The sequence below is a fragment of the Schistocerca americana genome, chromosome 3, assembly GCF_021461395.2.
Source record: "Schistocerca americana isolate TAMUIC-IGC-003095 chromosome 3, iqSchAmer2.1, whole genome shotgun sequence".
In the NCBI taxonomy this organism is placed as follows: Eukaryota; Metazoa; Arthropoda; class Insecta; order Orthoptera; family Acrididae; genus Schistocerca; species Schistocerca americana.
In genome coordinates, this window is record NC_060121.1 from 183,313,379 (window position 1) to 183,337,810 (window position 24,432).

The window sequence follows — 24,432 nt, forward strand, 5'->3', positions numbered from 1 at the left end:
CCTCCCTCACTTCCCAATTAATCTAAGACAAAACAAGCGTCTCAAGCCCAATTATATCTACCCCATCCCACTCATGTTCGAATAAGTGCACCATAATTTCCTCCTCCTTTCCAGTCACCTCTTACATCATTGTCAATACTGAAAAGAGCAAATAAGGAAAGAACACACAATTGTGTGTCTATCATTCATAGCTGAATAGGCTTTGAGGTCTTTGTTTATTTTTATAAAGGTACAGCTATTAATTACCTGGAATATCAAACAAACATTACTGTTGCGTATTTTGTTTAGTATGCACTACACAGAAATTTATTTTGGTATTTGTGACTTCTTAATACATATTTCACGGAAGAGTAAATACACCTGTTCCCATAGTTACAGATACTGATTTTTTCCATAGTAAATACCTACTGATGGATTACCCAGCACATTACAAAAAAAAAATTGCAATATGATAATTACAATGATTTACTGAGACCCATCAAATTCTAAATGCATCTGTCATGGCGTAACTAAATGTAATAGCGATGAGAAAGCTATTTAGCTCCATTATTATTCTCAAGCGCATAGCTCTTACTAAGACATAGTTTCCCGCCAGTGCAAAGTCTGAGAAGTATGTGGGAAGTATAAGAGTTTAAGAAACTGATGACAAAATTTACTTTTATTCACATTTTTAAACGGTGATCCACAGAATCTATTTACAAAGCTACTCAAATTGTAATTTTATTGTAGCACTGAATTAATCCTGCAATGGAGTTAAAACCCATGAACAGGTGTTCACTCACTAAGAGATCAAACTACCATAGTAAATAGGAAAAGTCCTCAATACTTCTATCTAATCATGAATTAAAATAATTCTATTGAATACTGTAAATTTATGGATAATATTTACAACTGATGAGAATATGTAGTACATTCCATGACTGAAGATATAAATAATGTATTGACATACATTTAACAACTAATTTCACAGTGTTTTATCATTAAAATATATATCTTAATATCCCATTTATGTAGCCTACACATTCTGCTGCACAAAACTGAGATAAGTGAATATAAAATAGTATTTTGTGTACAATTTTAGAACTGAATTATATTTATTTATATATAATAAATAAAATAAGGGCACTCCTGAATGATCTAGCATGTTTAATCACCTTATTACATCTTTTGTTTACGAGCTTTTTTCATTTGTTGTAAAAATCCACTTACTGTGAGACCTCCACATTATATTGTAGTAAATCATTAAAGTTGTAATTCTTTTGTTCGTAAAAGCAATCTCTCAAGAACAACTAATACCTGTGCTGTGCAACAAATATGTGAGGCATACGACACACACACAAAGCATTAACTTGAAAGTTGCAGAAAATTCATTTGACTGGAGTCTCAACAATAAAAGGAATAATAGTACCAATAATAAAAAAAATAATGTGTGTGTGTGTGTGTGTGTGTGTGTGTGTGTGTGTGTGTGTGTGTCACTTGCGTACCTGTACACAAATGAGAATATAAACGAAATATGAATCTCTATAACAGAAGAAAGCTAACATGACAGTGAAATAAATATTGATGTAGGGGACAGCAGAGAGGCATACTTTTTACTAAATATTATCATACTGATGTATACATTTTACAAAAAGTATTTCAATACGACAACACAGCCGTAACTACAATCAACAGGAACTTTCTACACATGTATTGCAAAACACCACAAGTATATCATATTACTAGTATTTAACAGCACATATTCTAAATCTGGAAGACAAGTCACCTGGTGAGAATACTTGTTCTACAATTTTGACAATACACTTAATGTGAAATGTAATGTCTGGCCTCTGAGACAGGGAACTTGGCAAAATCGAGGAATGTAGCATCAGATGTAATATGTATAAGTAACATGCAAACACACTGGCAAAAATCTATTGCATTATATCTTTCATTGAGCAATTCAGTATAATGTATATGATGCTAGCCAACAAAGGATGGTACATACACTGCATTCGTTGTCTGTTGCCATTGCCGTAGAATACAACTGGGACTTTTTAAGGGTAGATAATGGTTCACAACATAGCCACCACATCATAAATTAAATTTTCTATACATTTACAATTAATAGTAGTAGAATGATATAGATGCCACCAAAAATTATAATGAATCATAAAAATGTAATAACTTTAATGGCAGCATAGCTAAAAATATGTATTAGGGGGGAGGGTAGGAATTATTACACCCTTTTGTAAGATTACTGCAATAGAACATGGTGGAACACATAACTGGTTTGCAAGAGAATCAGCACAATTATGAAGTAATGGTTACACAGTTTACCAGGCAGATGCAACACAAAGAAGCAATTGATGGAGAATTTACTGATATTGATGTTTAAAGAGCTGGAGAAATATTCCATGAGGGAAAGGTGTAAGAAAATAAGAGAAATGGGATAGTATTGAGTGGCAGATGAAAAGAAAGGGGGGGGAAAAAAAAGATTATGGTTTAATGCTCTGTCGATGATGATATAAATTAGTAATAGAGAACAATTTCAGATCGGATATGGTTGGCAAAGGAAATTGGTAGTGTCAAATTTAAAGGAATTAACCTGACATTCCCCTTAAGTTATTTAGGGAAGTCGCAGAAAACCTAACTCTGGGTATATGAACTCCACTTTTGTCAAATGAGAGACCACTGCCTCAATCACTGCAACATATCGCTTCATACAAATATATTAGTGAATATAAAGAAGGGGTGTGCAAGAGGTTAAGGAGGAGCTGAAGAATAGTAGTAGTAGTAGTAGTAGTAGTAGTAGTAGTAGTTTTACTACCAGCAGGAGGAGGAGGAAGAGGAGATGTGGCAGGATTAGGAGGAAGTAGTATTGCCTTTGTGCTTGGCAAATCTGGTTTCTTCAATTTCCATTAAAAAAAAAAAAAAAAAAAAAAAATCCTGTTATAAATATGACACACTACTCCAGAGACTTCATAAAAATGAATTTCTAAAAGTATAATCCACATCTCCAATATAACACAGCCATTTCGAAAGTGACACTAAAGGACATTATGGATAATTAATATATATCTTTAAGAGCAGGAGGAGAACTGATCTCTTCCTTGAAGTATGAGCCTTTGATAAATATTTGAGGCCAGAGGTGACTTACCTTTATTTTTAATTAGTAAAATTCGCAATGGCAACACAATTTAATGTTTAATGAAACTGCACTGAAATTTTTATCCAATATAGCTCATTATCGCTTTGATTACCACACATGAATGTCATAGTATAACTCATTCAATTGATAAATGAATAGAAATCCCTGCATATACACAACCACATTGATGATAAAATTAATAGAAATGCAAGTACAAAAAGTCTACAACTTGGCAGCTTCTACACATATTTCTTTGTATCAAAAGGAGAAAGACAGACGGCTCATACAAAAATCACAAGAAATTTGTATTGGAAATATACAATTGAAATGGAAGACTACATCACAACAACTTCTTAAAATCTTTCAAATGTATCTCTCATTATAAAGAATATCAAGTCATTGTTATCAGAAGTTACTTAGTACTCACAATTATGGCAACAAATTAGCACAACACTTATCAGGAACACACATATTGAACTGTGCACTTCAATATTCCCTTGTTTGTAAATCACTACAAGCTGATAATGTAACTTAACAGCAAAAATTTCATGTTATGAATATTTTTCAATTGTTTGCATAAATGTACAAAAAAATTCTGTAGTAAAATACTGAAAAGTATGTCTCAAAAGAGTATCTCAATCTTCATCTAGTGAAGATAATGTGAGAATAAATTACCATCTAATAACCTTTGGAACATTATTTACAACAGAACTAATAACTATACAGTATGGTGGTTTGACAAAATTTATTTTTTGGAAGTAGAGAGATTTGAGTGGCTCTAGGCCAATATCACAACCAGGCACAATATTAAGAAACACAACTTTTATCTGAGCCAGTTTACACACACACATATTTGTTTAATTTGGCACAGAAGTATTTGGTTTGAGCATACATTCAAAAACAGACAGCTAAACAGGGGACCAGGAAAGAAATAATTCTGCAGAAGTTTTCACATAGAACAAGAAGAACCATTCTTAATGGCTGCCAATGCAAAATGTGTGTCAAGAAACGAAAAAACAAAGTAGTTATGCTCTAAGATAACTGTCATGATATCTACAAGTCTGCAATGAAGTTAATAAACTTTACTTTCTTATTGGTGAATTTTTCAGTAGTTTCCTTCTGTTGGGCCAATAAGCACATACCTTCAGTTCTCAAATTGGCTTGATTATAGCTTTTCTAATATTGCAGTGAAATGAAGTGAGAAAAGTTGTTTCACACTGTAGTCTCCTTATCACTTATTACTTTAATTCCCTCTTTAGTTATCTGAATCTGAACACTTGCAACAGGCTCATCATCTCTTTCATTTGGAGGTGTCACTTTTGTTTCACTCACCTGTTTCGCAATTCTGTCACCAGTAGGTGTGGAAATTATTTGCACTGCTTGACCTGGATAGCCAATTGCAGAGCGTTTTGAGTTTTCATCATTACTTAGTCTCTCTGCATAATGCACCTCATTTTCAATATGTTCTCCAGAAATGTGTTCAACTCTAATATATGTGACTGGGACATTAACACAAGGATCATTTTGTTCTGAATTTTTCTTATTTTGGAATTCACAATCATACGTGAGGGCCGTGATCTGTGTATTTGGACTGGGCGAATCCATATTCACATCACTGGGGGAAGGAGTTAGAAATGGTTGTGTACCACAAAATTCTGGATACAAATACTTACTGCTCAAATGATGGAGCACATCAGGATAGCATGAAAAAGAAAGAAAATTTAACTGAACAAGTGATTTTGAAATGATTTTGTCATGTCACTTTTTGTTGCGTGGATTTTGCATCTTAAGAAAAATAAAACACATATCTTTTATAAATAGTGACATAAATATTTATTAAATATGAATTTTACATTTTTACTTTCATTGCATAGATGGCATTAACAAATACTTTAGAACAGAAAGATCTTGTAATAATGTGTAGATGAAAATTATATAAAAATATTATTTACTTTTTTTCTATTTTATTTTTAAATTGCTTAACTTGCAGATCAATGAACTTTGTCTGATAGCTCCACAAGTCTGATAAATAACTTTCACTTTCTAAAAAGTAATATTATTGTGTTTTGTTCAAGCCACTATAATTTGCACAAGGATTTTTGTACTATCATACTAAGTTGTCGCACATCATGCTTTTTAAAATTAGATAAATGGTATCACTCTTAATATCAACATCACCTAAAAAACTGAATAAGTACAATTATTTTTGCAAGAAAGTAAGGCAAAAAGAAATAAATTAAAGCAACATAGGAAGTGAAATGACTGCTCGGTGACAGTTTTACCATGACACAAAGTATGATCAGATCTGTGATCTCCAGATTTCTCAGACTGCAGCCAAGTTGATGTTACACCCCCCCCCCCCCTTCCCCCATGTTATTTTGACAGATCTCCTGGCTGCATTTTTCTTTTTTGCATAGTCTGCTGCAGCTCGCTGTCCGGATTCCAACCAACCTGAACTGAACAGGTTGCCTTTTCTTTTCAAAAAAGAAACTGTTTGATGTTCTTGCCAGTGATGTTCTGCTGCTGCACATCTGGTCCCTAGCTGTTATCCATATTAGATAAATATAATTGTTACAGTATCTAAGATGAAAGGGATGTGGTTGGGAAGAAGCATTACAACACATCTTTACTTAAATTAAAGCCACCAATTCTGTTGTGAGAACTATCTACACACTATTCTCAATCATGTCCTTTATTACATAGTGTTTGAAGCATGGAGCCTGTACTACAAACCTGGTACCATTGTATTTCATTTCATGCTCAAAGGTGATGCAATGACTGCTAATTTAGTTGGCTGCTTGAGTCGTGTCTAATGCTAATGTTTTTAACATTTAAAGTTCTTATAGTTTGTATATGGTAAAGAATGCCACACTGATACAATATGTGGTGTAAACCAGATCTTGGAGTGGACAGCGGAATGAGTCAGCTGCAAATTCTAATTTTTGAAGATTATAAATTTCACTGAGAAATCTGTAAGAGTCACAAGATGACATCTCCTTTGCCAACATTTATTAATTAGAATATGTCTATGAGCTAATATCTATTAATACAGACAATCTTATTTCAGATAAACACTTTCCATTCTATGCGTGCTGTTGTACTGTGTTTCCTCAGCAATTCATGTGCAAATATAAATCAATGGAAGACATCAATGTATGGAAAAAATATAGTAATTTGAATGCACTATTAATAACGCAATCATCCATATTGTCACAAACCTATGCTTACTAATCATTAAAAGTCGCTCTAAATAACATTAAAATTCAAGAAACACTTCTTTTCAAATCTTCTACGACTTGTAGACTATTATCACTAGGCAGCTTGTCAAAAACTGTGGAGGTATAGTGAAAGTTAAGTTATAGTGTTTAGAAGTATTGTAACAAATTTACTTTTCATTTTCTGTCAAAAGAAATCATAAATATTTGTTAGTTTTTAACTCTACAAGAGTTCTGTAGGGATAATGAATAAATTCTAACATATTTTAGGTAATAGCAGCATAACACCTTCATCAGCCACTACCACAACAGGAATAATGAGATGTTACTGTATCCTACAGATGTCTCAGTTTTAAGTAAGTACATATTAAACAAATAAGAATGCATCCTTTTTTGTTAATTCTGATACAGGAAAAAACAATTTTGTTACTTTTTAAAATTATTCTCACAATGGCTGCTCTCCTTGTGACCTTGAAATACTAGCTTCACTAACCATGGGAATTAACAGTTCCAGTCTTCGGAAAATTTAGCATTAAATTAGTGAGATTAGGTACTGCCAGGATAGTATGAAAGATACGAGGCTTTCAATATATGAAAGATTCATGCAGAAGTGCTGTCCTACAATCAATGTTCTCCATTTAAACTTGTGACCACAAGTTCTATTTGGTCTGGAATACAGACTGTCCACCATAATTTATGTTTAAAGAAAGGTCATTATATTCTTAAATGACTAAGTTACCCTATTAATCTCTCTCTCTCTCTCTCTCTCTCTCTCTCTCTCTCTCTCTCTCTCTCTCTCTCTCTCTCTCTCTCTCTCTCACACACACACACACACACACACACACACACACACATTGGAGTCAGTGGCTCCCTCTTCTGGCAGAAGAGTTGAAGGGTGAGGAAGAGGGGTGAAGGAAAAGGACAGGAGAGGTGTAGGGAAAGTTCAGAAAAGTCATCCGGAACCCTAAGTGCCAGGAGGGAGTTACTGGGCACGATTTGCAGGAATGACTTTCCCATCCTGCCTGGTAAGTCTCCCCTGACCCGGGGTTATGGGTGACTTTTGCAAACTGTACTCCTTTCCTAAACCTCTCCAGTCCTTTTCCTTCACCCCTCTTTGTCCTCCTGCAACTCTTATGCCAGAAGGCGGAGTCACTGATTCCAAAAGCTAGTAAAAGTTAAATCCTTATACGTATGTGTTCCCCTGCCGCCACTTGGTGAACAGATTTTTTTTATCTATTCATTTATATTATCAATAATTGATTATTTTCATTGATATGTTTGTGTACTCTGTCTTAGTTAGATCTGACGGGGGGTACTGTCCAAGAGCTCAGCAATTTTTTTCCAATTTCGTTTGTGTGTCTATAGAACACTCAACACCTCAATTAAAAACGAGTGATTACCTTTACTCTTTCCACTACAAGCAGTCTATCATTTAGAAAGTGTGTTTTCAGTAGGCTTGTTGGGTGTTTGTTCTTTGTATTTCCTACAATTTTGAATTAGGCACTGCTAAATTTTACTACCATTAAACTGCAAAACCGGATTTTCTGTCTTCTGTGGTTTGCTTACTGTGCTAAAATGAAGAAATAACACTAACAAGTAGTGAGATTTCAACCAGTTCGAAGGCACATTAAACCAAATATGATTCACTTCCTATTAATGTATGAATGTCATCCAAAAGAAAAATCCAAAAAATTATGTCTTCTGAAGTATCAAGTCAAAAATACCCTTTCAGATTATTTTTTTTAAATTCCTGTCTTGTCCTGCTCTGTGCCTTTGACCTCAAATCCACTGTACATATGTGTGATGTTTAGTAAGGAGTAGATTTCTTTAATTTTATTTGAATATAATTCGATTTGTAAATTCTTCATAGACCTTTAAAAGAGGAATACTGTACAAAAGGAACAGTGAACTACATGACAGGCACAAACTGATATCACTGATCCTGATGAAATGATTGTCTTCACTACAATGTGAAAATGTATTTTCAAATCCCATTAAAAATTAATTTTCTCTCTGATTAAAAATAGAAGCACAGGCACAAAATCTATTGTGTTTACTACTGAGTACTCATTTCCTAACAATACCTAATGTGCAATATAATTACACCACAATAATTTGAAAAAAGAAATTTAAAAATCTGTTACTTTTTTGTGTACTAGTCTGTATTTTTCATCATTGCAGATATATTAATACATACACATTTTCAGAGATCAAAGTTCTGAGGGAAGTTTTACAATATTTCTCCACTTATTTTATTTTTCAAAATAATGATCACTGTACATAATACATCTTTTCACCCTTCAAAACTTCCCCTTAAATCTTCCCCCCTCTCCACCCCTGCCCCTCCTGCCACTGCTCCCTCCAATGTGTCCTGTGTTAGCAATGCAAATTCATCACTTCACTCCTGTAGAAGATTGTCACCTTTCATAAAAAGTCTTGAGTTCTGTAAAAAAAAGGCTCACATGGGGGAAAGGGTTATGTAAATGGGCATGATGCTAAAAAACTTTGAAGTATACAGTAGTTAAATATTCACTATAAATAGATAGTAGTGCAGTGGGATCCTGTTACGAGCAGTGAAGCAGAAGTAAGGTCCCACATATGAACAGTTATATTCAAGCTGACATCTGACTTGAGACCGGCACTGTTTCCTGTACCACTTTCCAACAGCTGAACAGGAAATTACTCATAACTGTAGTTTCTTGTACCTTATTTATGGCACACCACAGTTCAACACCCATTAAACACTCTAACATAGTCCAATGTGCACCTCTGTACTGTTTACATTCATGATGAGCACCAGGCAAGCCACACACACTAGAATACATGGTAGGGGTCTGCATGGAGGTGCATGGCAGAGGGTATGTCCCATTGTACTGGTTATTAGCGTTTCTTACCATTCCATTCACATACAGAGTGCAGAAAGAATAAGTGTCTGAATGCCTGTGTGTGTGTGTGTGTGTGTGTTTTGTATATCAGTGAGTGCAGTAATTATTCTAATCTTATCACCAAAATCGCTATGTGAGCAATACGCAGTATATACCTAGAGTCATCATTTAAAGCCAGTTCTTGAAACTTTGTTAATAGATTTTCTTGGGATATTTTACACCTATCTTCAAGAGTCTTCCAATTCAGTTTGTTCAGTACCTCTGTGACACTCTCCCACAAATAAGACAAACCTGTGACCATTGCTGCTGCCCTTCACTGTATACATTTAATATCCTGTTAGTCCTGTTTGGCATGTCTCCCAATCACTTGAGCGATATTCTAGAACTGATTGCACGAGTTATTTATAAGCATCTCCTTTATAGCATGATTGCTTCTTCCCCAGTATTCCACCAACAAAACCCAAGTCTCCCACTTGCTTTACCCACAACTGAGCCTATGTGATTATTCCATTTCATATCCCTGAAAAGTGTTACACCCAGATATTTGTATGAGTTGGCCAATTCCAAAAGTTACTCACTGATATTATAGTTATAGGATACTACGCCTTTTCATTTTGTGAAGTGCACAATTTTACATTTAAAGTAAGTTTCCAATTTTTGCATCACTTTGAAATCTTATCAAGATCTGACTGAATAATTACGAAGCTCCTTTCAGACAGCACTTCATCACAGATAACTGCATCATCTGCAAAAAGACTGAGGTAACTCTTAATATTGTCAGCAAGGTCATTGATATACAACTGGCACAGCCAGGATCCCAACACACTTCCCTGGGGCACACCTGAAGTTACTTCTACTACTGATGATGATTCTCCATCCGAGGTAACATGGTCTGTCGTACCTACCAAAAAGTTCTAAATCCAGTCACGAATTTCATTTGAGACTCTATATGATGATACTTTTGACAATAAGCATAAGTGTGGTACTCAGTCCGATGTTTTTTGGAAATCGAGAAATAATGTATTTACCTGATCCAAATCTTTCAGTACGTCCTGAGAAAAGTGCGAGTTGGGTTTCACATGATCGATGTTTTCGGAATCTATGCTGATTGGTACTGAGGAGGTCATTCTGTTCAAGACACCTCATTATGTTTGAGCTCAGAATATGTTCTAAGATTCTCCACACTGATGTCAAAGATAATGTATGGTAGTTTTGTGGATCACTTCTAATACACTTCTTGTAGACGGGTGTGACCTGTGCTTTTTCCAAGAACTGAGCACGGGTTTTTGTTTGAGGGATCTATGATAGAGTATAATTAGATGATGGGGGCTAACACAGCCACATCCTTCACATAGAAGCTGAATTTCTTTTGGTTCTGTGTAACATCATTTGATAGTATTCTGCTAAGGTAGTCACTGAAGGCATCACTTGACAGCTAAACGTGTTTCATCCAGCAGCTCTCTACCTATAACCCTACACCTATTATGTAGTAATCTCTGTTCTCTATAGTGACTGTATACCGAGGGTCCCTCCCCTTATGAACTGTTCTACTGGGTACACATCAATTCAGTGCATGGTCAACTATTCTTTTAAACTTGAGCCAGAGTTCCTCTACATGATCCTGCCCTGTACTGGAAGTTTCACATTCCTCACTGAGATATAAAAACACTCATTTTTTATCTAGTTTACTGAACATCGTTATCTTTCTGCTTGTTTTAGTTGTCCTTTGCACTTTGGTAATCATTGTTGCCACAACCACGTACTGTCACTGATACCACTTTCGACGTTGACATCCTCAAAGAGTAAAGGTATATTTATTGCCATTACATCTAATATACTTTCCATCATGAATGGGGCTACAATTTATCTGTTCCAGGTAGTTTTCAGAAAAGGCATTTACATTGCCTTTTCTGTTTTTCAGGATGTCCTATCATGCCCACCACTAACAAAACTGTAATTTTTCCCAATTATTTGTTGGTTGATTAAAGTCTCCATCGATGACTACAGTACGACTGGAGAACTTACATATACATGAACTGATGTTTTCTCTAAAGTTTTCAGTTATATGAGGAGATGAGTCTGGTGGGCGATACAAGAATCCAATCATCATTTTATGCCCATTCCTGATACTGAGTCTTGCACAAACAATCTCACATGCAGCTTCAATTTCTATCTCAATGGATATTATGTGAACTTCACAGCATTTCTGGAGTGATTCAAACTCTGGAATTTTGTTGCAAAGGCTTCGGCAGTTAACCAATAGGATTTTAATACTCTCCGCTGGTGAAATGTGGGCAGACTGTGAGCTGTAATGACTGTGAGCTGTAATGTCACTGTGAACACACTTGCCACAATGCACTGCACTGGAGCTTACCGTCATACACATTTAACTAATATGCAGGTATGAATGTAATCAAGATTTTCCATGTTTTAGTGTATTTAATGTTACTATTATTAAAATTTACATCAGTTAAAATACTTTTTCTACAGTTGGTGAAATGCTAGTGTAAAGCCTCCAAAGCATGCCTACCTCTTTCACCATCTTTGAGGACACTGCTTTTTTTCTGGGAGAAGAGACTCTTCACAGGCTTAGACCTCTTAAACCTGTAGTACTGAGAAACTCCCTACAATATCATTTTAAAGTCACTAAGTGCATTAAGAGGTTTTCCTTTTCTATTCCAGAAAGTTAAAGTTACAATTTTTTTTTCAGTTTCTGTCTTTGTTCACTCTCAATTCGCTTACTACCTTTGCATTTTTCGCATAGCTGATAGCTTTCATTCTGACGGAAGTGTTTTCCCTTATGAAATGCATTACAGCAAAGTAGTGATGAAAGATAATGTTTTGTAAGATAGGCAATGTAAAGTTGCAGCTTCTGCAATGTCTTCAGATGACCAGTTAGTACACCGTCATTCCTTAATCACTTGCTGTTGACTTATACATTTAGAGTTGAAAGAGCATCAGTCTTCAACTAGTGTTTCAAATGAATATTCAACAGATCACTTTTCAAATCCCTTTCATAATCTAAATCAGTAAAATGTGTTGATAAAATACGAGCATTTTCAACTAAAATGAATCTGCATGTTTACAAGCATTTATCCATTTTCTTTTTCCTTCATTGCTTTTATGAAATGCATGAAACTTAATTCGTAACTTATTTATCTGTTGTGGTTGGTACAACTGGTGAACATGCAGCAAATAATTTTTTAGTCACAAAGTTCCTCTAAAAATTCCTCAGTGTACTGGTAACTATGGTGTCACACTGTACTCAACCACCAGTTACTAACAAAAATTCACATTGCCGTTTTCACCCGTAAACTTTATGACCACACAATATGTTACGGCAATTGTGAGCTACTGAGCACTGGTTGGGTACACCCTGATGACAGCGGTGCGGTTTGATACTGCACAGGCTACTCGTTATCCCTACCACGTATTCTAGTAGCTGTCAGATAAGCATTTGTTAACAGTTCTGCATATATTTACATTACGTATCTTACTAAAAGAATATAGAATGAAAACCTGATTATTGTAGATGTGGCATAATTTCAAATCTTCAGTGATCTGATTACAGACTTTACTTTCATTCTGAGAGGAAGTCTGATGCTACTGGATTCTCTTGTCAGCAGTTTCATTTGAAGTATCATGAAAGAAGATGATTATTTTTTTCTTGTGCAGAAAAATATGAAATGCAATGCGGTCAGGGTCTTTCTAAATGCTCCCATAGCATTGATTAAGATCTTTCACTGCTGAGTGGTGCTGATGGTGGTCCCATACACAGTCACAAATCAGCAGATTCTCAACAAAAACCCTCATAATGCATTTACAGCATATGAATTTCTTCCCACTGTTTCAACCTAAATGTGTTCCAGTTCATCTAATATTCTGTGCCTATTTTGTCAGACAACCAGTTTAGTGTTTGATGGGCAAACCACTCACTTTCATAACTGCAGTTTTCATGTTGCATGTGAGTTATTTTGTAACATTGTTCCTGAAAGTGGGTATACGACATTTTTGGTTCAATTTTGCACTTAATAGTATTTGCATTTCTGCATTTTAAATTCTTTCCTGTCATAAAACCTCATGCACTACTATTTTATTAATGGCAGCCATCTGCATAATTTTGGCTGCTCCTCTACCATACACAAACACCATACTCCCATATGTTCTGTAGTTAGCACAGAATCCCACAGATGAAGTTTATGTGATAACTTTTAAAACTAAGTATGTCACTATTAACTATGTACACACACACACGCACATATATATATATATATATATATATATATATATATATATATATATATATATATATATATATATATATCTTTACCACAAAACACACACACACACACACACACACACACACACACACACACACGCACGCATGCACATTATATGTGTGTGTGTGTGTGTGTGTGTGTGTGTGTGTGTGTGGTGGTAAAGATAACAGCGAAGGCGTTTTATGTGAAGATAAAAGTGAAGTGATCTGATCTGATGTGTGGTAGAGTGTAATTGCATGCGACATGATTCCAGATATTAGTGTATAAGAACTGTGTGCGATTCAGCCCACAACAGCAGTTAGTGGGAAAGGATGAGATATTGCTATCACAAGAATACATCTTTCTGTTGATGGCCTCTTAGCAGATTATTGACAGATGGCTTGGTATATCTCTCTGAAACCTATGCCCACCACTCAGACACAAGAAACATCATCAGCAGACAGCAACTATTGCAGGGCAACAGAAATATACTTAATATGCCATTAGAAAATAGCAACTTAAAGAACCTGACTATCCTAGAAAGAACTTTAGCATGGCCAGAAGCATGTGGTAGCCCAATGTCGAAATTCCATTCTTTATTTTTATTTTTACGGACGAATACAATGGCACCAAATATACCAAGGGCCAGTCATGAGTTTGTAAAGCTAATCCCACTGGCCCACTGACTGGTGAAAATATAAGCGATAGTCAAATGAAAACGAGACAGATGGGGAAAAAAATGTTTATTATTTTGAACATAATCACTACAGATTTTGTATTATGCTCCATTGTAAGACAAGATAGTCAGTCCCTTCAATGAAAAATGTTTGCAGTTGCCTGCAGAACCAGATTGTACCCAGGCACTCACCACTTCAAAGCAAATCGATGGCCCCAAATGTCTTTTTTCAGGGCTCCAAAAATATGGAAATCACATAGGGGGCATCGTGGGACTGTACTGAGGGTGTGCAAGGGCTTGCAGCAAAACTTCTACAGCATAGTCTAAACAACCTTCGCAACATGTGACCACGCATTATTATGCAACAGAATGACACTGTGTCAACTTTCATGGGCTTTTGGATTTGAGGATGCACATCAATTTTTGCAAGGTGTCCACATGCCACTGGGAGAAAAATTGCGGTGCTCTCTTCCAGAAAGTCAATGTGCAGTAGGCCCTTGCAGTCAAAGAGAAAGGTGCTGTGCAAGGCTTTGGATTTTTTTTGGCGGGGGGCGAGGCCACGTGCCTCCATTCTTGGCTCTGACACTTGCTCTCTGGCTCAAAATGATGATATCATGTTTCATCTCCTGTGACAAAGCACAGGAAACTATATTCTGCATCATGATAACATTCCAGTTGCTGCAGTGATGTTCACATTCTCTTCAGCTTCTGCTCCTCTGCCAGCCTTTGAGGAATCCACTGTGTCCGTATTGTATGGAACTTCAGACGCTCTGTTATTATGGCATGAGCAGTATCACAGCTGATGCTTGGGGGGGGGGGGGGGGGGGGGCGAGGAGGAACAGCTGTGTTTCCAAGTCCCACCATAACAACCACCACAGAAATAGCAATGTATGTAGAAGAAACAGCCAAATATTTGTAACAATGATGATATAAATTTAACAGCTGTGTATTAGGAAGATGATGATTAAAAATATTGCAGACTATAGGCTTAATGAACAAAAGAACTAGGAAAGAAAATGGTCCAAAAATTAATGTAAACCATTTATTTTTGTTTATTTTATTTCTCCTATAGTCCAATCCACGAATGATGGCAGTTTGCACAGGTCGAGGCAAGGACAGGGACGGCATTGTTGCCATTCCAAGCACGAGTCGTGGAACTCACACACATGAGCTTTGTGACTGATAGAAGCATGTATCCCACAAATTATGTCTCTTGCTTGCTTGTGCAGGATTTGTCACTTACCACCACCATCAGCCATGACAACTGGCACAAATGGAATAAAAATGCACTAAATAACTTGCTAATGATCGCATATAATGCTTGCACTGCATATAACATTCACAGCAGAGTGCTCAGAACACTGATGAACACTCACTGGCTGCCGGAGAATGTGTGATGCACGTGCAGAGAGCAAGCTTATACTCAGCTGCCTTCATTTGTGACTAACTACGGTAATATCAAAATGTAGACACTCAATAAATGGCATAAGTTTAGAATAGGTATATTGTTGCCACTTTGGTAGATACTTTATGTCAATAAAACAGTTTGCAATTCTGATTAGCCAAAATACATTAAAAATAAATTTTCCTTATTTTTTTTTTTAAATAAGAAAAGAAAGGGGGGGGTCTTGTTATACTCGGGTATGTATGGTATGTGTTTCTCCCCAAGATTTTGTACAGAAAATTAGGAAAATAGTGGCGTTAGAAACTGTAGCATACACAGACTGAAGGTTTTTAAGTTTACAATGAAATTCTGTCTGCAGATTCTTGATTTTCTTCTTCATTTCAAAAAAACTACAACCACATTTCTTGGCAAGATGCCCCGGCTTGTGCTTCTTAACCTATTGCACTTGTAGTCACTGCTCTGAAGTCCCAAGATTCATGTGAATATGATACAACACAACAAATTAAGTCATTATGTCAATTGCACACTCCACATTCCACAGGATAGGCTCCACTGATCCACCGCCTGACGGAAAGCTGGCACAAGTTGCAATGAGCTGTTTCTTGTTACCGGGTGGCACCTATGGCTGGAAATAATTTCCAATGTTTGGCTCACTATATAGAGTAATATGCATCAAGTTGATTTGGGTCACCCTTGTCGAGTTACTCCACGATGAACGCAGTATAGCCACATACCACATGTTGCCAAGATGTTGCCTCTACGGAATTGTGACTTTATACTGATAACGCAATGGGAACATTATGTCACTGTTTGCAGCAAGTGCTTTCAGTCTGATTGCTATCTCTGGCTGGTTGAAATTTCTTACTTCATTGAGAAATGCTTTTGTGACCGTGTTGTTCAAAACTAAGGGAATCCCTGTTCTGTACTGTTGGAGCCTTTGAGGAGCCAAGGTGCTTGAATAGCTGCTACTATTCTGTGATGTCTGCCACTACCACCCTGTCCATAGTCTGCTATTGACAGCCTTGTGTTCTTCTCATTCTTATGGTCTAAGACTGCCTGCACCCAGCTGAGGTTGTGACATACATGGTCTGCTGTGGCTGATTCAATCACCAGAGACCTTCATGCTTGCTGCCATTGCCAGCATGCAGTCAACTGCTTCTGGAGATGGTAGTCTTTGATATTTTTATCAAGCTTTACCTTGCTGAAAATCAGAACTTGTCATCCTGCATAATGTATTTCTCTAGCATTACCTAGGCAAAACAACCTACATGAATTTTGCTCTCTGATGCAGCAGATTAAATTTTTTTTTTCCTACTCAGTCATTCATGGCATAGAATTTGTCACGTTCACAATTACCATCAGTGAATCAATACACGGACTTGCCAATGTTACTGTTTATAGTCAGAAAACCCACATTTCCATATTGAATTCCTATCATCCCTCTTTGAAAACTGTATGAACTTGCAGCACATTACGATTAGCTGGAAGTAAGCAGCCTGGTGTTCCATTTCAATGAATTTAGCATAACTTGAAAATTAATTATCTTACAAAAACAAGATTTGATGCCCATTTGTTTAAAGCAGAATACATTTATCTGTATGGAAGACACATCAACAGGTGCATAGTTATAGTATAAGAGCTACTAAAATGTAAACTTTCACGGCCGGAAATATCATGTCCATTATAATTATCCGGGCTGTTATGCCGTGGTCGGTTGATGAATTCTGTGGTGATTCCCAACGTTTGTCTCCGACTGCGGGAGACATCTTCAAGGGGGTCCGTAGCTTGATGGAAGGTCCAACACACACACTGGCTCGCTACTGACTGCCGCTAAATTCCGTGTCCGCGCGCCCCCACGCTGCGGCATGACGTCACGCCGCGGCCTGGGGGTGCGCGGACACGGAATTTAGCGGCAGTCAGTAGCGAGCCAGTGTGTGTGTTGGACCTTCCATCAAGCTACGGACCCCCTTGAAGATGTCTCCCGCAGTCGGAGACAAACGTTGGGAATCACCACAGAATTCATCAACCGACCACGGCATAACAGCCCGGATAATTATAATGGACATAGTATAAGAGCTAATCTTTAACAGAATGTACTGCAATAATGTTCTGCAGCCTTCACATGTTGGAAACAATATGATTTTTTTTGAACTATCCTTCAAAGCTGCGAATTATGAACTTCATTCACACACTATATTCCATAAATCCCATTAGGATGGATAGCCTAACGTAACAACAAATTATAACTAATGCTAACATACTCACAATGATAATCACGAGACTGACTGTGTGTGTGTGTGTGTGTGTGTGTGTGTGTGTGTGTGTGTGTGTGTGTGTGTGGATTGGTGTATTTAAAATGAAAAATGGTACAGATCTCACCAAATGAGAAAACAGCATAACAGACATCAATAATGTTCATGTCTGACACATGTCAGATTCCCAACATAGAGATCAACATTGGACTCTTAAGTACGGAATATTCCCTCCTCGGGCACTAATGCACATCTTGCACCTGTTATTCATGCTGGCTACCAAACTGTTGAGGAGCCCTTGGGGGATATTTTCTCACTCCTCTCTCAAGGCTGCATTCAGTTCTTGCACGGTCAGGGGAGGGGTGTTCAATGAGAAACATGTTTGCCAAGAGCATCCCACCACGATCTATAGGGTTTAGATACGGGGCATACACAGGCCATTCCATAGGGCAATATCTTCACTTTCCAGTATGTCCGACACATCAGCAGTTGTGTCTGGGCAGGCATTGTCATCCATAAACAGAAAGTCAGGATGTACAACAACCGTAAACAGATGCACATGATTCAAAATAATCTCCCAGCAATAATGCTGCGCTGTAATAGTACCTCACAAAAAGATACGCAGCAGTGTTCAGCCATTGTGCATAATGCCTTCCCACAATGTAACATCTAGGCCATACTGACGACGTTCATGAATATTCTGTGGTGCGTTTTTCTGACCAAACCAACATGCTTCCTACATCAACAAACTCTTTCTCAACAATGGCGTGGTTAAAGTGGGATGCATTTAACTGATTTCTGAGCACACAAACCAACCTCATTTAATCGCCACAAAATGGCTCTCGCAGAGAAATTTGTACCAGTGGCAGTTGCAAGGCCTGCAGTGAACTGCCTAGAGATCTGTTCCTTTTTAACACTAGGGCAACATATCAATATGTTTGTGGCTTGGTGGCCTGTCTGTGAAAACTGGCATGATTTTGCATAGCATTTCCATCTTCAGCCTTGTTTTTTTAACCATGATATGACACATTTGGACACACCCATTACTATGGCTACAGTAGTGACACTTTGACAAGCTTTGAGCCATCCACAACTGCTTGTCTATGATGTCCACAAATGCTTGTCTATGATGTCCACAAATGCTTGTCTATGATGCTAAGCACTCAAGTGATGTCTTGCAGACATTTTGCCATACCACACGGAATGTCACACCAATTGGTTTCACAACAAACTTCGCCAGACACCATTTTGCATGAACAGTTGAATGCATATGCGAGGGGGGACCCAAAAGTAACTGGATTCGTGATGCTGCACATCATGTACTTGTAGTCGCAGGTTGTGCCACCAGAGGGTTGTAGTAGGAGCTCTGCTGAGTCATTCTGCCACGTGGTGTCACCCAACAGTGAGAAGTGTTTTCTTTGGCAGTTCTTTGAGTGTGCATACAGTGCAGACGTAACACGAGGAAATGGCTAGTTCTTACGAACAACGTGCAGCAGTGAAGTTTTGTTTCTTGCTCAGCAAGAATGCAGCAGAAAATGTTGTGATAATTCAGACAGCCTACAAAGACTATGCTCTAAGTAAAACGCAAGTGCACAAATGGTTTTCTTGGTTTAAAAAGGGAGAAATGGTGGTTGAAGATCAGTCCCATTCCGGTCGACCTTCAACTGCTCGAAGCGAAGACAACATCGACAAAATCTGTGATCTCATCAGTGAAGATCGATGCAGGACAATCGACCAACTCGAAAACTTGTCTGGGTTATCCTGGAGCTCAATTCAGCACATCTTGACCATCGATTTGGGGATGCAAAGAGTGGCAGCAAAATTTGTGCCGAAGCTTCTTACCGGAGATCAAAAGGATCATCGCGTTCAAGCCTCGAAATGAAGGACACGTTCAAAGTTGATCCACATTTTTTCAACAAAATCATTACAGGTGGTGAGTCATGGTGCTATGGGTACAATCCAGAGAGTAAACAACAGTCATTACAATGGAAGTCACCTCGACCAAAAAAAGCTCGACAAGTGAAATCGAATGTGAAAACGATTTTGATCTGTTTTTTTTGACATCAAAGGGATCATACACTCTGAATTTGTCCCTGAAACCAGACAGTAAACCAACAATTCTATTTGGAGGTTATGAAACGGCTTTGCAGAAGTTTGTTGCGAAAACGTCCGGCTTTGTGGGATTCTGGCGTGTGGTTCCTGAATCACGAGAATGCTCCCGCGCACACGGCTCTCAGCATTCGCCAGTTTTTGGCCTCAACGAAGACTACCACCTTGATCCACGCGCCCTATTCGCCAGATTTAGCACCCTCGGACTTCTTCCTATTCCCGAGGATGAAAAGAGACTTGAGAGGGAAGCGTTTTGCGGATGTGGAAGATGTAAAACACAATGTCATGAAAGTTCTAGCAGATATCAAAGAGGATGAATTTAAAAGGTGCTTCGAGCACTGGAATGAACGTTTAGACAAGTGTATTAATGCTAATGGAGAATACTTCGAAGGAGATTAAGATTGTATTTGAAAACAATAAAGTATACACTTCTCTAGAAAGAAATTCCGGTTATTTTTGGGTCCCCCCTTGTAGTGTTCATGCACAGACTTCATTGCAGTTAACATGTCCCAATCCCAATATTTCCTTTTACTATCATTGAGTGGGGGTTCTGTGGCAATTATCAACTGTTCTGTAGCAATTGGCAATTGCTCCTTAGCAAATTTCAGAAGTTCCTTTGCAATTGTCACAGCAGTGTATTTATGTAAAAATGCTAATTAACAATGACATCTGGTTTAAATTATCAGATCATCCTTCATGAATTCTTCCATCAAGTAGCAACACTTCCATAACAGATTATCAAGTACCTTCTTTTTCAATGGACCCAGCTTCATATACAGAATGTCTTTCTTTTTTAGCCTGTTGAAAATTTTCATTCCCATATATTCAAAAATCTGAATTATTAGTTGAAGAACAGGAAGCATAAAACTATCTTTATTCATTGTGTTTTACAAACAATCAAAATGATTTTCTTTGAATAACTCTGGTTCACGTACACAAATATTATTACCTCGTAGATGTATAAGTAGAGGATGGTTAAAAGTGCCACGGTTTTAGATACTGGATGACACAATTCACTCTGATGTGCAGTACACGTATTTCTGATGACCTGTTTCTGAAGCTTCAATAAAAAGTGCCTAATCTGGAAAAGTAACTCCTCTTCATCTTACATAACTGCTGTATTTATCTAAATATTGAAACTAAGCACATGCATATCTTTATACTTTTGCTTAGTTTCCAGAACACACATTATCAGTAGCTGCTTACATAATGGGAAAGTTAAAGTCTCTTTAATGTTTATATTCAGAGTTGCCACACATTACCCCCATCCCTGATTTCCATAAAAGTTTTAGTATTTTTCCCTGTTTCATTAAGACCACTGTTGTTACTTTATTTAAATAAAATGAAGGACATTTGGTGACAAAAACACACATTTCCTTGGAGTCACAAGATAGATTTAAAATACCTTTACTGATTTCAGAAATAACCTCAGAAAAATGTAGGCCTACTGAAAGAAGTGTATAATGCAGGGAAGAGTTATGTAAACCAACACTATAGGTGACCACCAATAAAATGTTGGCTCTACTATGTTTGTTACTGTCTGTTATTACCCACTGTGTTATATTTATTATTTTACAGCTGTTCTGCGATTTTTTTGAGAAATATATGAGTACACAGCGTACAAACTGACAGTGACTGCCACAATTTTCTTCTTCTTACAATCTGTGCTTTCTAACACATAAATTACTTTTGAAGTGCCAAAATATACTGGAATAAATAAAATATCTATAAAACAACCCACTGTACAATGTACTTGTGGAGAGAGAGTCACAATTCCTTAATCCCATCGTCCGTGGCCTCTGGCCTGCCGAGGAGCATGGCAGTCCTGGGTCCTTGGATAAACCATGAAAATCCATCACATTATGTGTCACACACACACACACACACACACACACACACACACACACACACACAAGCCTGTAGGCAGATCAGTGAGACTATATCCGCTGGGCAGGGCCTGCACATTATTGGGAAATGGTGGGCTTCAAATCGGCAAGCCTGATCAATTAGAAATACCCGCAGAAATGGCCTGTGGTTTTGGCCCACTTGTGTGGCCATCTATTCATGTATCACAGACACCATGTTGATAAACTGAGACCACAGTGATCAATGTATGCAACAAATATCTTGCGCAAATACTCTGAGAATCAATACTAACGAGGATAGGTAGCAATTCACCATGAAGATGATCACTGAGCTGCAGACAGGCATGTAGAAAAGACAATCATACTCTCACAACTAAATTTTTGGCCATGGCCTTTGTGAGAAAATGAGAGCACACACACATTCACACAATCACTAAGCCACATCTCGTGCACACATCACTGCCATCTCTGGCCTCTGCATCAACAATCTCTGATAATCAGATCCAAACAAACCACTCCTCACACCTCCCTATCTCGCGACAGTGGCTGCTAGACTAGCAGCAAGAAGTGGTGGCAGCACTGACTGCAAGCTGAGGGGAGTAGTAGGAAGGGGTGAAGCATAAGAATGAAGGAGTAGGGAAGCAGCGCACGTACTCCGCTGCGGCCAGCCACTGACAATGCATAACACCGCAGCAAACAAACCATGTCATCTACAAAAACAAGATTTTTAGAGCTTTTGTTTCTTTTTTTTATTTCCCCAATTTCCTTGACAAGTTCGAAATTCCCTAATTTCTCCAACACCCGGAACTTGTAGCAATCCTGTTATAAGTGTTAAAAGGAATTATTATCATATAGATCAATTTTTGTCATAAATTATATAGTGGCATCTAATAAGGTACTCCATTAATTTCATTTTGACCATTTTAAGATTTCTTTGTGCCTGTGTCATGTTTGCCAAAAAGATGAAGCCATGAAGTCTTTTGCACCAGAATATTAAACTCCTTTATGAACAACAGACAGGGATACACAGTTCACATAGAAATTACGTTTTACTTCTAGTACTGTGGTTGAAAATTTCACAATTAATTCAAAATTTACTCTTGCTATTAACCATAAACACCATTACAAAGTAAATATATTAGCATGTGAGTATAAGAATCTCAGAGTGCTTGAAGAAGCCTCCCAGAAAATTGAGAGAACACAGGAAGGAGGGAGATGTCTCCATAATTAGAGGACACTTGCTGTTCTTCACTTTTATAACTATGTGTTATAACAGCATATTTTTGTCTTCAGGAGGAACTCCTTGCCTCATTGACTGATGGTGAAGGTAACTCAATGTGGTGTGATTGAGTCGTGCAAGATTTCAATAACTTCGTTGGAACCCCAATACAGCTAGAAAAATTACTGTTTTCCATGATGACATGATTTTTGTGATCTAACTAACAACTGATTTGAGGAAATTGATGTCTGCTGTAGGAGTAGGCAAGGGATGTCTAAAATGTAATGGATCTGATTTTGATTTGAGGTCCCCCCCCCCCCCCCCCCTCTCCTTGTGTCTTCAGCTACTGTTAAGAAAATTTCACTGAATTTAATAACAAATGATTTGAATTTAACATTATCTGTCACACTACTATTGTCATCTGGGAAGTGAACACCACTTGCCTTGAGACTTTATTCATTTCATGCCTAATAAAACATCAAATTGTCTATGCTTTGTGCTTCGAATTTTTATTTTTTTTATTTCTAGGGGATGGCTTTCACTTTTTTGGCAGTGCAATGAAGAAGTTTACAGTATTGTTTTTAAGATATCTTCAAGTTTTGACTGGAGCTAGTCCTCTGACTCAGCAGATATTTCCTCTCAGATGGTAGCCACACTTCCTCTCAGGTTCCACTGTTTTTGGAAAGAATTATATTTATAGCCTACTATGTGATATTGGTAAACTACTTCTCACTGTTCATTCAGCAAGTTCTCTCTGAATACACTGGTCAAGCATTTATGACTCAACGAAACTGCTTCTTCCCACCTTGGTTGGTGGTCATCGGTCTCATCGGATTAGGGAAGGATGGGGAAGGAAGTCGGTCGTGCCCTTTCAGAGGATCCATCCTGTCATTTGCCTGGAGTGATTTAGGGAAATCACGGAAAACCTAAATCAGGATGGCCGGACCCGGGATTGAACCGTCGTCCTCCCGAATGAGAGTCCAGTGTCTAACCACTATGCCACCCCCACCTCAGTAAAACCTTATTGACGGTGGGGCTTTATAACTGCCCCTTAGTGATTACAATCGTACACACCTTTATTATGGGGTCCAATTCTATTTCACAAAAGACATTTTCAAATAAATTATGAATTGCTGTTGCACTACATCTGTTCAGTCATGTCAGGAATGCTTCTATGGGGAACAAACCAAAACTGTGCATCAGTAGCTCTAGGTGCACTCAATTAGTACTATCTTTGGTGGAATCAATATCAAAATCATCACATTATGACTTTCCAGTTGTTTATTAGTTCTCTTTTTAACTGCCCAATGAAATCTAAAATGTTTCTTGTTGCAGACCTGCAAATTGGTAGAACTGGTTTTTTGTTTCTTTCCAAGCCTGTTAATGAAGCACAAGATTTGATCAGTGCAATACTCAT

At 37.5% G+C, this 24,432-nt stretch overlaps 1 protein-coding gene across 2 annotated transcripts in view; it reads right to left on the reverse strand.

The window, feature by feature from the left end:
• LOC124605444 (nicotinamide/nicotinic acid mononucleotide adenylyltransferase 1) overlaps nt 1-24,432 on the reverse strand; it is a 105,893-nt gene that overhangs the window by 41,394 nt on the left and 40,067 nt on the right. Inside the window, exon 6 of one of the 2 annotated variants that reach the window (XM_047137120.1) lies at nt 4,463-4,802. The exons of the other annotated variant lie outside the window; for it this stretch is intronic. Coding sequence (XP_046993076.1) covers nt 4,463-4,802 — 340 coding nt within the window. The remainder of the gene's footprint in view (nt 1-4,462; nt 4,803-24,432) is intronic. 2 annotated transcript variants of the gene reach the window in all.